Consider the following 13,447-nt stretch of genomic DNA (forward strand, 5'->3'; position numbering starts at 1 on the left):
CCTGAAGCTAGGACAGCAGAGACCCTGCACATCTTCCTCCTGGAACTAGGACACCAGAGACCCTGCCCATTTCCTCCTGGAACTAGAATAGCAGAGACCCTGCCCATCTTCCTACTGGAACTAGGATAGCAGAGACCCTGCCCATCTCCCCCCTGGAACTAGGATAGCAGAGACCCTGCCCATCTCCCCCCTGGAGCTAGTATAGCAGAGACCCTGCCCATCTTCCTCCTGGAACTAGGACAGCAGAGTCCCTGCCCATCTTCCCCCTGGAGCTAGGACAGCAGAGTCCCTGTCCATCTTCCCCCTGGAGCTAGGATAGCAGAGTCCCTGTCCATCTGCGACAGCAGAGTCCCTGTCCATCTTCCCCCTGGAGCTAGGATAGCAGAGACCCTGCCCATCTTCCCCCTGGAGCTAGGATAGCAGAGTCCCTGTCCATCTTCCCCCTGGAGCTAGGATAGCAGAGACCCTGCCCATCTTCCCCCTGGAGCTAGGATAGCAGAGACCCTGCCCATCTTCCCCCTGGAGCTAGGATAGCAGAGACCCTGTCCATCTTCCCCCTGGAGCTAGTATAGCAGAGACCCTGCCCATCTTCCCCCTGGTGCTGGAATAGCAGAGACCCTGCCCATCTTCCCCCTGGAGCTGGATAGCAGAGACCCTGTCCATCTTCCCCCTGGAGCTAGGATAGCAGAGACCCTGCCCATCTTCCCCCTGGAGCTGGATAGCAGAGACCCTGTCCATCTTCCCCCTGGAGCTAGGACAGCAGAGTCCCTGTCCATCTTCCCCCTGGAGCTAGGATAGCAGAGACTCTGCCCATCTTCCCCCTGGAGCTAGGATAGCAGAGACCCTGCCCATCTTCCCCCTGGAGCTGGATAGCAGAGACCCTGCCCATCTTCCCCCTGGAGCTAGGATAGCAGAGTCCCTGTCCATCTTCCCCCTGGAGCTAGGATAGCAGAGTCCCTATCCATCTTCCCCCTGGAGCTGGGATAGCAGAGTCCCTATCCATCTTCCCCCTGGAGCTGGGATAGCAGAGTCCCTGTACATATTCCCCCTGGAGCTAGGACAGCAGAGACCCTGTCCATCTTCCCCCTGGAGCTAGGATAGCAGAGACCCTGTCCATCTTCCCCCTGGAGCTGGATAGCAGAGACCCTGTCCATCTTCCCCCTGGAGCTAGGACAGCAGAGTCCCTGCCCATCTTCCCCCTGGAACTAGGACAGCAGAGTCCGGGTCCATCTTCCCCCTGGAGCTAGGATAGCAGAGACTCTGCCCATCTTCCCCCTGGAGCTAGGGCAGCAGAGTCCCTGTCCATCTTCCCCCTGGAGCTAGGACAGCAGAGTCCCTGTCCATCTTCCCAAAAACATCTGAAACCCACCTTCCTCTTCAAAGAGTATCTTAAATCCTCCCTTTTGGAACACCTTTTTTATTTACCTCAATCTAACGTCATTAAACCTGTTCTCTGATCAGCCCAACTAGTACAGCAGAGACTGATCTAACTTCATTAAACCTGTTCTCTGATCAGCCCAACTAGTAGAGCAGAGACTGATCTGACTTCATTAAACCTGTTCTCTGATCAGCCCAACTAGTACAGCAGAGACTGATCTAACTTCATTAAACCTGTTCTCTGATCAGCCCAACTAGTACAGCAGAGACTGATCTGACTCCATTAAACCTGTTCTCTGATCAGCCAGACTAGTACAGCAGAAACTGATCTGACTCCATTAAACCTGTTCTCTGATCAGCCCAACTAGTAGAGCAGAGACTGATCTGACTTCATTAAACCTGTTCTCTGATCAGCCCAACTAGTAGAGCAGAGACTGATCTGACTTCATTAAACCTGTTCTCTGATCAGCCCAACTAGTACAGCAGAAACTGATCTGACGTCATTAAACCTGTTCTCTGATCAGCCCAACTAGTACAGCAGAGACCGTGTGTAAAGTACAGAATCCTGCACACGCCGAATATATATTGACAAGTCACCTTGTCCGAGAGAGATTTATATTGTTATCAAAACGTCACGACAAGATAAACCGACACAAAACATACCCCTTATTTTAAGTGTTTCTAAAATCCCATATGGAGAAAAAAATGAATGGTGGAAAAATGATTGGAACCATTTCCCTGTTTGACCGCTAGGTTTTATGGGTATTATGACACCTCCACTGTGCAATGCTGTTTTGCTCGCTTGTTTCAGCAGAAAGGAAGAGGCAACAAACGAGAGGGCTCACTTGCCAAAACCTGTCCTGAATAAGCCCAATGCGTTTCTATGGGCATAATATGCATTACTGAGCTTGTCGTCTGCATACACGTTTTAGGGACAACGACTCACATTGTTATGGTGGAGACATGAGCATCTCGTCGTTATATACAGATCTCTGGCTTCAGCCTCTTGTGAATTAGAAAGGAACGTTGGCGGTGCACAGTTCAGATGCTTTGTCACGCCCTGATCTGTTTCACCTGTCTTTGTGATTGTCTCCACCCACCTCCAGGTGTCACCTGTTTTCCACATTTAGTCCCTGGGTATTTATACCTGTGTTCTCTGTCTGTCAGTTCGTCTTCTCTTATCAAGTCAACCAGCGTGGTTTTGCCGTGCGCCTGTTTTTTCCCCCTCATCTCTGTTTTGCTAGTCCTCCCGGTTTTGGCCCTTGCCTGTCTTGACTCTGAACCCGCCTGCCTGCTGCCGATTCTGCCTGCCCTGACCTCAAGCACGCCTGCCACTCTGTACCTCCTGGACTCTGACCTTGTTTATGATCCTTTGTCTGTCCACGACCTGTCTCTTGCCTGCCCCTTGGATTATAATACATATCAGAGACTGTAATTTTGCCAAAATTACATAATTACTCCTGTCTAAATAAAATTATTCAAAACACTTAAATAGCTGTGGATTGTTTCAAACCAAGGCCTATGCTATTGGGGAAGCCAGCAGTTTGCACGTGTGGAAACAGGCCTAGCTGTTTACTGGGGCCCCTCCTGTTCAGCCTCTAAAGTAATGATCTGCCTTCTGTCTGTACTGGGTCTGAAGTACACATGTATGCAGATTATACAGTGATATGTGCATGCAAAGAGAAACAACAAGCTGCACAAGAACTCACAGCAGAAATTGTCCCATGTTACAAAGTGGCTCAGTGACTCATGTTTGCGTCTCCTATAATGTTTTACACGTACGGAATTGTTTGATTACAGAGGCAGCAAAACTGTACTTCAATGCTATGATAATGCTATGGCCCCCTCCTTTAACATACTGCTTGACTAGTTGGGCCCAAGCTTGCTGTACAACACTGCAACTCATTGTCTGTCCATAAACAAACTATCTTGTGAAATACATGTACCCATGTCGTGTATTCAAGTTCTTAAATGGGAATAAAATAAACTTGTCGCTGAACTGCGTTACCCACTCCAGTCAATAGAGGGCGATGTGCGTCTTGCAGGCGAAGCTGCAGGTGTGACGTATAATCTAGTGGACGGGACGCTTCTTCAACAACAGCTAGTTAAGCCTCTTCGGTAGCTTGCTAGCCACCATAGCCGAAACATTAAAGCTCTTTATACACTTTCTGTGTATATTAGCCTCTGTGTTTTAAGCAAACTTATGTTGTATAGCTAATTGCCGCATTTAATTTCATTTTACGTTGTTAGTAGTCAGCTAGCTGGCTTGCTAAATTAGCTCAGCACTAATGCTAACTAGCTAGCTAGCATCCCGACCATGAACTCACTAAACTACTCCCCCCTTGCTAAAGAAGAGGTCTGCTGGACGGAGAAAAACACTCTCATGAAAGAGGAAGAGGTCACAGTGAAAGAGAAAGAAGTTAAGGTGAAAAAAGAGGAAGAAGACTTCAGAGTGAAAGAAGAGGATTTTATTGCGAAAGAAGAGATAGAACAGGAAGTGTTTGGATTGAAGGAGGAGGGCGAGATTACTGTCACATTGGAGGAGGAGACTGGAGATCTGATTAATTCTAGTGAGTATTGTCTTAAAAACAGAGGCGCAACCTCTGCTGTTGTTGAATCATTGTGCGGTTTTTAAGGTGCATTCTACTGTAGTTCTACACTTGGAAATGTTGTTCAGTACTGTAGGAATCGTTAAAGCTACAAAGCTCCATTAGTAATGGATCAAATGCTTCCCATATCTCTTCATGCAGCGCTTCGTTCAGTTTAAATACTCGACATCCCATAGACTCAGTAAATCCCAAATATAATGTAACTTTTTTTGCTGGTTTAAAATATCTCGAAATTAATTTGCCATTTGGGTCACATCCAATTGATAAAACTGTAGGTTTTACGAATTTTAAGTACAGCAGCTTTGTTTACAAATTGTAGGTCAGATTTTTCAAGGTAATTATGACGCAAAGGCCTATTGATCGTTCCTCTCGCGCACGTTCTATCCTTCTGCTCCATCCACGACTACAGCAACACACCAACAATACATAGGCCTATATCTAACTACATCCCTCTCATTGCTAAGGAGACTCATTATAAATGAGAGTTGAGTGATGCAAAAAAAAGCTGAGAAATCTTTTCTTCTTCCGTGGGGTTTATCGTCAGTTGGCATCCGACGTTATGGTGCGTTACCGCAACCTACTGTACTGGAGTGTTGGCCAAAGACAGGGAGGAACTAAATCTACCTGCCAGCCCCATTGCTCTTAAAAAAAGATAACAAAAATATTTGAGACTATATCTAATGACGTTCACTCAATATACTATTTAAACTCATTTCCTGTATCCTGTAAACGTAGCCTGCGTGGTGGTATGTCAGCAGGTACAGTTGTAGTCGGAAGTTTACAAACTTAGGTTGGGAGTCATTAAAACTCGTTTTTCAACTAATCCACACATTTCTTGTTAACAAACTATACTTTTGGCAAGTCAGTTAGGACATCTACTTTGTGCATGACACAAGTCATTTTTCCAACAATTGTTTGCAGACTAATTATTTCTCTTATAATTCACTGTATAACAATTCCAGTTGGTCAGGAGTTTACATACACTAAGTTGACTGTGCCTTTAAACAGCTTGGAAAATTCCAGAAAATAATGTAATGGCTTTAAAAGCTTTTGATAGGCTAATTGACATAATTTGAGTCAATTGGAGATGTACCTGTGTAAGGCCTACCTTCAACCTCTGTGCTTCTTTGCTTGACATCATGGCAAAATCAAAAGAAGTCAACCAAGACCTCAGAATACATTTTGTAGACCTCCACAGGTCTGGTTCATCCTTGGGAGCAATTTCCAAAAGCCTGAAGGTACCACGTTTATCTGTACAAACAATAGTATGCAAGAATAAACACCTTGGCACCACGCAGACGTCATACCGCTCAGGAAGGAGACGGGTTCTGTCTCCTAGAGATGAACGTACTTTGTTGTGAAAAGTGCAAACCAGTCCCAGAACAACAGCAAAGGACCTTGTGGAGATGGACCTTGCCGCTCAGCAAGGAAGCCACTGCTCCAAAACCGCCATAAAAAAAGCCAGACTACGGTTTGCAACTGCACATGGGGACAAAGATGGCACTTTTTGGAGAAATGTCCTCTGGTCTGATGAAACAAAAATAGAACTGTTTGGCCATAATTACCATTGTTATTTTTGGAGGAGAAAGGGGGATGCTTGCAAGCCGAAGAACACCATCCCAACTGTGAAGCACGGAGGTGACAGCATCATGTTGTGGGGGTGCTTTGCTGCAGGAGGGATTGGTGCACTTCACAAAATAGATGGCATCATGAGGGAGGAGAATTATGTGGATATATTGAAGCAACATCTCAAGACATCAGTCAGGAAGTTAAAGCTTGGTCGCAAATGGGTCTTCCAAATGGACAATGACCCCAAGCATACTTCCAAAATTGTGGCAAAATGGCTTAAGGACAACAAAGTCAAGGTAATGGAGTGGCCATTACAAAGCCCTGACCTCAATCCTATATAAAATATGTGGGCAGAACTGAAAGTGTGTGCAAGCAAGGAGGCCTACAAACCTGACTGTTACACCAGCTCCGACAGGAGGAATGGGCCAAAATTCACCCAACTTATTGTGAGAAGCTTGTGGAAGGTACCCGAAATGTTTGACCCAAGTTAAACAATTTAAAGGCAATGCTACCAAATACTAATTGAGTGTATGTCAACTTCTGACCCACTGGGAATGTGATGAAAGAAATACAAGCTGAAAGAAATCATTCTCTCTACTATTATTCTGACATTTCACATTCTTAAAATAAAGTGGTGATCCTAACTGACCAAAAACAGGGAATTTTTACTAGGATTAAAATGTCAGGAAATTGTGAAAAACTGAGTTGAAATGTATGTTTGACAACAGGGCCAGTTAACTTGCCCACTCTAGCTAGCTAGCTGGCTAACACTATCAGTTTACAGAGTCACGTTAAACAATAAATAAATACAAATTCGAAATCTACTTTAGGATGAATCATTAGTTTTTTTTTAATGCTTCTGGTCTAACAGCGATTAATATTTTGATTTATTTCGTTGCGATGGTCCGCGGTGGTTGTTGCCCTGCATGTGAATGGTGTGAAGGCACTAGCCTCTTTAACTAGAGGGACAACTGGGGTACTCGGTGACAAACTACAATATTCCGGTGGCTGTGTAAAGCCCTTTCATTTTTTGAGTTATGAGTCAATTCCAGTGTTACGGGCATTACCTTTGCATGTGTAATATATGGAATGTCCTGTGTGAAACTTACAGAGGGGATCCACTATATACGAGGAAATGTGGATAGCCACGTTAGCGTCGCCCTTGTGTGGGTGCTGGCAAACACGGTAGATTGGCTGTTAATACCTAGCGCTGTAGATTGGCTGTTAATACCTAGCTCTGTAGATTGGCTGTTAATACCTAGCGCTGTAGATTGGCTGTTAATACCTAGCGCTGTAGATTGGCTGTTAATACCTAGCGCTGTAGATTGGCTGTTAATACCTAGCGCTGTAGATTGGCTGTTAATACCTAGCGCTGGAATCTGACACGAAGTCGCAGTGTATTTGCAGAATTCTGGGCAACCAATCACAGTGCTTAATGGATTGTCAACACTCGTCAAGTCCGACACGTCAGACAAGCTCACCTTTCAAATGCATGAAAGCCAATGAGAACCATGGAAAAACTTCTCGAAATGTATGTTAGCTAGCTAAATTATGAATACAACTATCGTCTGCTGTCCACCACAACATTCCAGAGAGTTCTCTGATTAACAAGCGTGTTTAATTTGATTGTGTATTAAAAACACATTTTGAGATCAATGTGAGGGGTTTTCTCCTGTAATATTTTTTTAAATTTTATTTTACCTTTATTTAACCAGGCAAGTCAGTTAAGAACACATTCTTATTTTCAATGAGGGCCTTGGAACAGCCTGTTCAGGGGAGGAACGACAGATTTGTACCTTGTCAGCTCGGGGGTTTGAACTTGCAACCTTTCGGTTACTAGTCCAACGCTCTAACCACTAGGCTACCCTGCCGCCCCGAGGTGAATGGGGCCTCACGGGAAAATGTTGTCCGGGGTTACAACAGTAATCAAGGGGTTCAGTGCTTAGCGAAGGGTAAATTGTTTGTAAGACTTTGGCAACTGTGTATTTACAGGCCTGGTCAACTGTATATTTACAGGCCTGGTCAACTGTGTATTTACAGGCCTGGTCAACTGTGTTCTGAAGTTATCGGAGGTCACTTCTTGATTCTATGTTTAGCGGAGATCTTCTCTGAATAAAGTGAGGCGGAAGGGATTTCTTAGCAAATTGCGAGAAGACAGTATTTCTGCTCATAGATTATATACACGTATAAACTACATATTGACACATTCGGCCCGAAGCAGGAAGTTTAAAACATACTTACTAGTCGCCAAAGTTCCGGAGCATGTCTCTAAGATGTTTTTGGGAAACCTGGCCCTGGTCTATTCTCAATGTTTTTTTATAAACACACTTATCTTTCTATCTAAAAAACACTACTGTCATGTATGAGATCCATTTTCCATGATAATGGGGTCCTGTTATGTCTGGTGAAAACCAATCACTGCATTCCACAGCAAGAACCTCATAGCAACGGTCTTGGTGGTGGAGACCTCGTTTTCCTCTGCAGTAAATAGCTCGTCCTGTAGGACGGCGTTGGTGTCCACCACTTGACTGGCTTTCATTTGGTAATCCATGATCGTTAGAAGCCCCTGCCACATACGCCTCGTGTCTGACCCTCTGAATAACTCCTCAATAAGTCTTCATCATCTCAAATGGCGAGACTGACTACTACCACATGGACAGACTGACTACTACCACATAGACAGACTGACTACTATCACTACTACCACATGGACAGACTGACTACTATCACTACTACCACATGGACAGACTGACTACTATCACTACTACCACATGGACAGACTGACTACTATCACATGGACAGACTGACTACTACCACATAGACAGACTGACTACTACCACATAGACAGACTGACTACTATCACTACTACCACATGGACAGACTGACTACTATCACTACTACCACATGGACAGACTGACTACTATCACATGGACAGACTGACTACTATCACATGGACAGACTGACTAGTACCACATGGACAGACTGACTAGTACCACATGGACAGACTGACTAGTACCACATGGACAGACTGACTAGTACCACATGGACAGACTGACTAGTACCACATGGACAGACTGACTAGTACCACATGGACAGACTGACTAGTACCACATGGACAGACTGACTACTACCACATGGACAGACTGACTACTATCACATGGACAGACTGACTAGTACCACATGGACAGACTGACTACTACCACATGGACAGACTGACTACTACCACATGGACAGACTGACTACAACCACATGGACAGACTGACTACAACCACATGGACAGACTGACTACTACCACATGGACAGACTGACTAGTACCACATGGACAGACTGACTACTATCACTACTACCACATGGACAGACTGACTACTATCACTACTACCACATGGACAGACTGACTGCTACCACATGGACAGACTGACTGCTACCACATGGACAGACTGACTGCTACCACATGGACAGACTGACTGCTACCACATGGACAGACTGACTGCTACCACATGGACAGACTGACTGCTACCACATGGACAGACTGACTACTACCACAGGCTGATTACTACCACATGGACAGACTGACTACTACCACATGGACAGACTGACTAGTACCACATGGACAGACTGACTACTACCACATGGACAGACTGACTACTACCACATGGACAGACTGACTAGTACCACATGGACAGACTGACTACTACCACATGGACAGACTGACTACTACCACATGGACAGACTGACTACTACCACATGGACAGACTGACTACTACCACATGGACAGACTGACTACTACCACATGGACAGACTGACTACTACCACATGGACAGACTGACTAGTACCACATGGACAGACTGACTACTACCACATGGACAGACTGACTACTACCACATGGACAGACTGACTACTACCACATGGACAGACTGACTACTACCACATGGACAGACTGACTACTACCACATGGACAGACTGACTAGTACCACATGGACAGACTGACTACTACCACATGGACAGACTGACTAGTACCACATGGACAGACTGACTAGTACCACATGGACAGACTGACTAGTACCACATGGACAGACTGACTACTACCACATGGACAGACTGACTACTACCACATGGACAGACTGACTACTATCACTACTACCACGTGGAGAGACTGACTACTACCACATGGACAGACTGACTACTATCACATGGACAGACTGACTACTACCACATGGACAGACTGACTACTACCACATGGACAGACTGACTAGTACCACATGGACAGACTGACTAGTACCACATGGACAGACTGACTAGTACCACATGGACAGACTGACTCCTACCACATGGACAGACTGACTAGTACCACAAGGACAGACTGACTACTACCACATGGACAGACTGACTACTACCACATGGACAGACTGACTACTACCACATGGACAGACTGACTACTACCACTTGGACAGACTGACTAGTACCACATGGACAGACTTCATTAGTGTGTTTGTGGGGAGCATGCTGTTTATTTAGTCAGGCTGTTTATTTAGTCAGGCTGTTTATTTAGTCAGGCTGTTTATTTAGTCAGGCTGTTTATTTAGTCAGGCAATGTCCACATTATTCTGATATATTTTAGAATGTTAATTATGTTAAAGTCAATGCATAATACCATTGGGTGGTTCTATTATGGGACACAGGCCAGGTCATTATAAATTATCTCATTTAATTGAGGGAAAATGTGGTTACTATCACTGTTGTGGTTGTCTCACCAAGCTACCTTAAGATGGATGCACTAACAAGTTGCTCTGGATAGTCCCCATACTATTCCCTTAAAGCCACACAGTGTGAAATACATGGGTCATGTGAACAATGGAGCACATGCATCACATGCTAAGAGCACTTGACTGTAAGTCTCTCTGGATAAGAGGGTCTGACTAAATGACTAAAATGTATGTGGAGATTTCATTCAGGTCTCCCTGTTTTAACCACTCTGTTTATTATTGGCAGAAGAGAGACCCGACTCAGAGGAACCAGAGACGTCTGAACCAGCGAGACGACACCACTGTTCCCAGTGTGGAAAGAGTTTTACCCATTTAGGGAGTCTTAAAAACCACAAGAGAACACATGCAGAGAAGAAGTCTTACAACTGCTCTCAGTGTGGAAAGAGTTTTAGCTGGTCTGGGCAACTGAAAGAACACGAGAGAATACACACAGGAGTGAAGCCTTACCACTGCTCCCAGTGTGGAAAGAGGTTTTTCAAGTCATCACATCTGAACGAGCATAAGAGAATACACACAGGAGAAAAAACATTCCAATGCTCTCAGTGTGGAAGGACATTTTCCCGATCAGGGGACCTGAAATCACATGAAAGAACACACACAGGGGAAAAGCCTTATCACTGCTCTCAATGCGGAAAGAGTTTTACCCGTTTAGGGAACCAGAAAATGCATGAGCGAATACACACAGGAGTCAAGCCTTACAACTGCTCACAGTGTGAAAAGAGTTTTGCGAAGTTAGGGAACCTTAAAATACATAAGAGAATACACACAGGGGAAAAACCATTCCAATGCTCTCAGTGTGGAAAGACATTTTCACGATCAGGGGACCTGAAATCACATGAAAGAATACACACAAGGGAAAAGCCTTATCACTGTTCCCATTGTAAAAGTAGTTTTAGCTGGTCAGGGCAACTGAAAGAGCATGAGAGAACACACACAGGAGTGAAGCCTTACCACTGCTCCCAGTGTAGAAAGAGTTTTAGAAGGTTGGGGTCCCTTAAATCACATAAGCTGTATACACACACTGGAGAAAAGCCATGTAACTTCTCCCAGTGTGAAAAAAATAAGTATGTGTCATTAGGGGACATGAAAAAGCCTGAGAGAACACACTCTGAAGAGAAGCCTTTCCAGTGCTCTCAGTGTGGTAAGGGATTTTTCCAGTCATCGCATCTGAAAGTCCATAAGAGAATACACACAAGAGAGAAGCCATTCCAATGCTTGCAGTGTGGAAAGAGTTATACCCGGTTAGGGAACTTGAAAACGCATGAGATGACACACACGGGAGAGAAGCCGTTCCAATGCCGTCAGTGTGGAAAGCGTTTTACCTGGTTAGGGAACCTGAAAATGCATAAGGTGACACATAAAGTTGGCTAGCCTCACCTCTTTTCCCAGTGTGAAAAGGGTTTTGTTCATTTTAAAGAAAGACTTGAAAGATCATGAGAAAGTACAAACACAGGAGGAGAAGACATACCACTGCTCCTCATTGCCCAAATACACTTTCAGAGGACCTGAAATCACATGAGAGAAAAGAGAGGCTGTGTTCTGACTTATGTATTTGATTAAGACTTTTTGTTTTTGGTTGTTGACATGAAATCCTAATTGTATATATAAAATCATACTCACAATTAGACCTACATTTGTTTTTCTATTTTAACCTCCAAATATCTCAAATCGGATTTAATCAAATGAAATGTGTATTTCACTTTGATTATAGACATTGATTGAATGGATACAAATGTGGATGTTTAATTTGATGATTTGGATATTTCAAATTGTAAATTAACAAGTAGATTAATATAATTCAGATTTCTTTATTCTAACCTTGAAACCTCTTTAGTTTAGTTGTTGTTGTGTTTCGTTGACTTAATTTGTGTCAATAGTCATCAAGGAATATGAAAATGTTGTTCTGATGATAACACTGGACATTAAAAACATTCAATACCTCCATGAATGTTCCCATCAGTATTATTCCACTATGTCAGAATAAAACAGGTGATGATTATAAAAAAAGGACTTGATTAATGTAACAGTTTTTTTTCTGAATAGTGTAGGCTGTTAGTCTGATGATGGTAGTGTGGTGCTGGGGAGTAGTTCTCTAGAAGTTATAGCATGTGTGTGAAGGTGCATTAACTCTGGAGAACCTTAAAGGTGAGCAGCACAATCTGACACTTGATACTAAACAGGAAGTCAATAGAGGTTGAATAAAACAGTTAGCCAATAGAGGTGAGCAAACAGGAAGCTTCCTAAACAGGAAGCCAATAGAGGTGAGCAAACAGGAAGCTTCCTAAACAGGAAGCCAATAGAGGTGAGCAAACAGGAAGCTTCCTAAACAGGAAGCCAATAGAGGTTGAATAAAACAGTTAGCCAAAAGAGGTGAGCAAACCGGAAGCTTCCTAAACAGGAAGCTTCCTAAAACATGGGTGATGTTTTTTTCTGGTTACGCGACCTGATTGGAGCGATGTTACGCGACCTGATTGGAGCGATGTTAAGGCCTGATTGGAGCGATGTTACGGCCTGATGGGAGCGATGTTACGGCCTGATTGGAGCGATGTTAAGGCCTGATTGGAGCGATGTTAAGGTCTGATTGGAGCGATGTTAAGGCCTGATAGGAGCGATGTTAAGGCCTGATTGGAGCGATGTTAAGGCCTGATTGGAGCGATGTTACGCGACCTGATTGGAGCGATGTTAAGGCCTGATTGGAGCGATGTTACGCGACCTGATTGGAGCGATGTTACACGACCTGATTGCAGCGATGTTACACGACCTGATTGGAGTGATGTTACACGAGTGGGGAAAAAGACACTTCGTTGATGTTCCTTCAAATGAGAAAGTGCTCATCTTGTTCTGTGCACTTTTAGAGCCAATAAAGCAGAAGGTCTGGTTTTCTGCAATTAAGTTTAACTGCGTCCGTCTTTTGATTGCATCTAGACAGTTTGTCAGTCTGGTTCTCAGTGTCCTCATCTAGACATTCTGTCAGTCTGGTTCTCAGTGTCCTCATCTAGACAGTCTGTCAGTCTGGTTCTCAGTGTCCTCATCTAGACAGTCTGTCAGTTTGGTTCTTAGTGTCCTCATCCAGACAGTCTGTCAGTCGGGGTCTCAGTGTCCTCATCTAGACAGTCTGTCAGTTTGGTT

General features: G+C 44.3%; 1 protein-coding gene across 1 annotated transcript; it reads left to right on the forward strand.

Annotated features, from left to right (window-relative positions):
• Positions 1-3,402: 3,402 nt before the first annotated feature.
• Positions 3,403-12,453, forward strand: LOC118947628 (zinc finger protein 883-like). The gene is made up of 2 exons (XM_036972574.1): positions 3,403-3,947; positions 10,545-12,453. The coding sequence occupies exons 1-2, from the start codon at positions 3,695-3,697 to the stop codon at positions 11,687-11,689; spliced, it is 1,398 nt and encodes a 465-aa protein (XP_036828469.1). The 5' UTR covers positions 3,403-3,694; the 3' UTR covers positions 11,690-12,453.
• The last annotated feature ends 994 nt before the right edge of the window (positions 12,454-13,447 follow it).

The sequence above is a fragment of the Oncorhynchus mykiss genome, unplaced genomic scaffold (assembly GCF_013265735.2).
Source record: "Oncorhynchus mykiss isolate Arlee unplaced genomic scaffold, USDA_OmykA_1.1 un_scaffold_173, whole genome shotgun sequence".
NCBI lineage: Eukaryota > Metazoa > Chordata > Actinopteri > Salmoniformes > Salmonidae > Oncorhynchus > Oncorhynchus mykiss.

Coding starts and splice junctions, on each gene's coding strand:
- LOC118947628 (XM_036972574.1), top strand. CDS start 3,695: ATGAACTCACTAAACTACTCCCCCCTTGCTAAAGAAGAGGTCTGCTGG. Junction 3,948..10,544: donor TGGAGATCTGATTAATTCTA/GTGAGTATTGTC, acceptor TATTATTGGCAG/AAGAGAGACCCGACTCAGAG.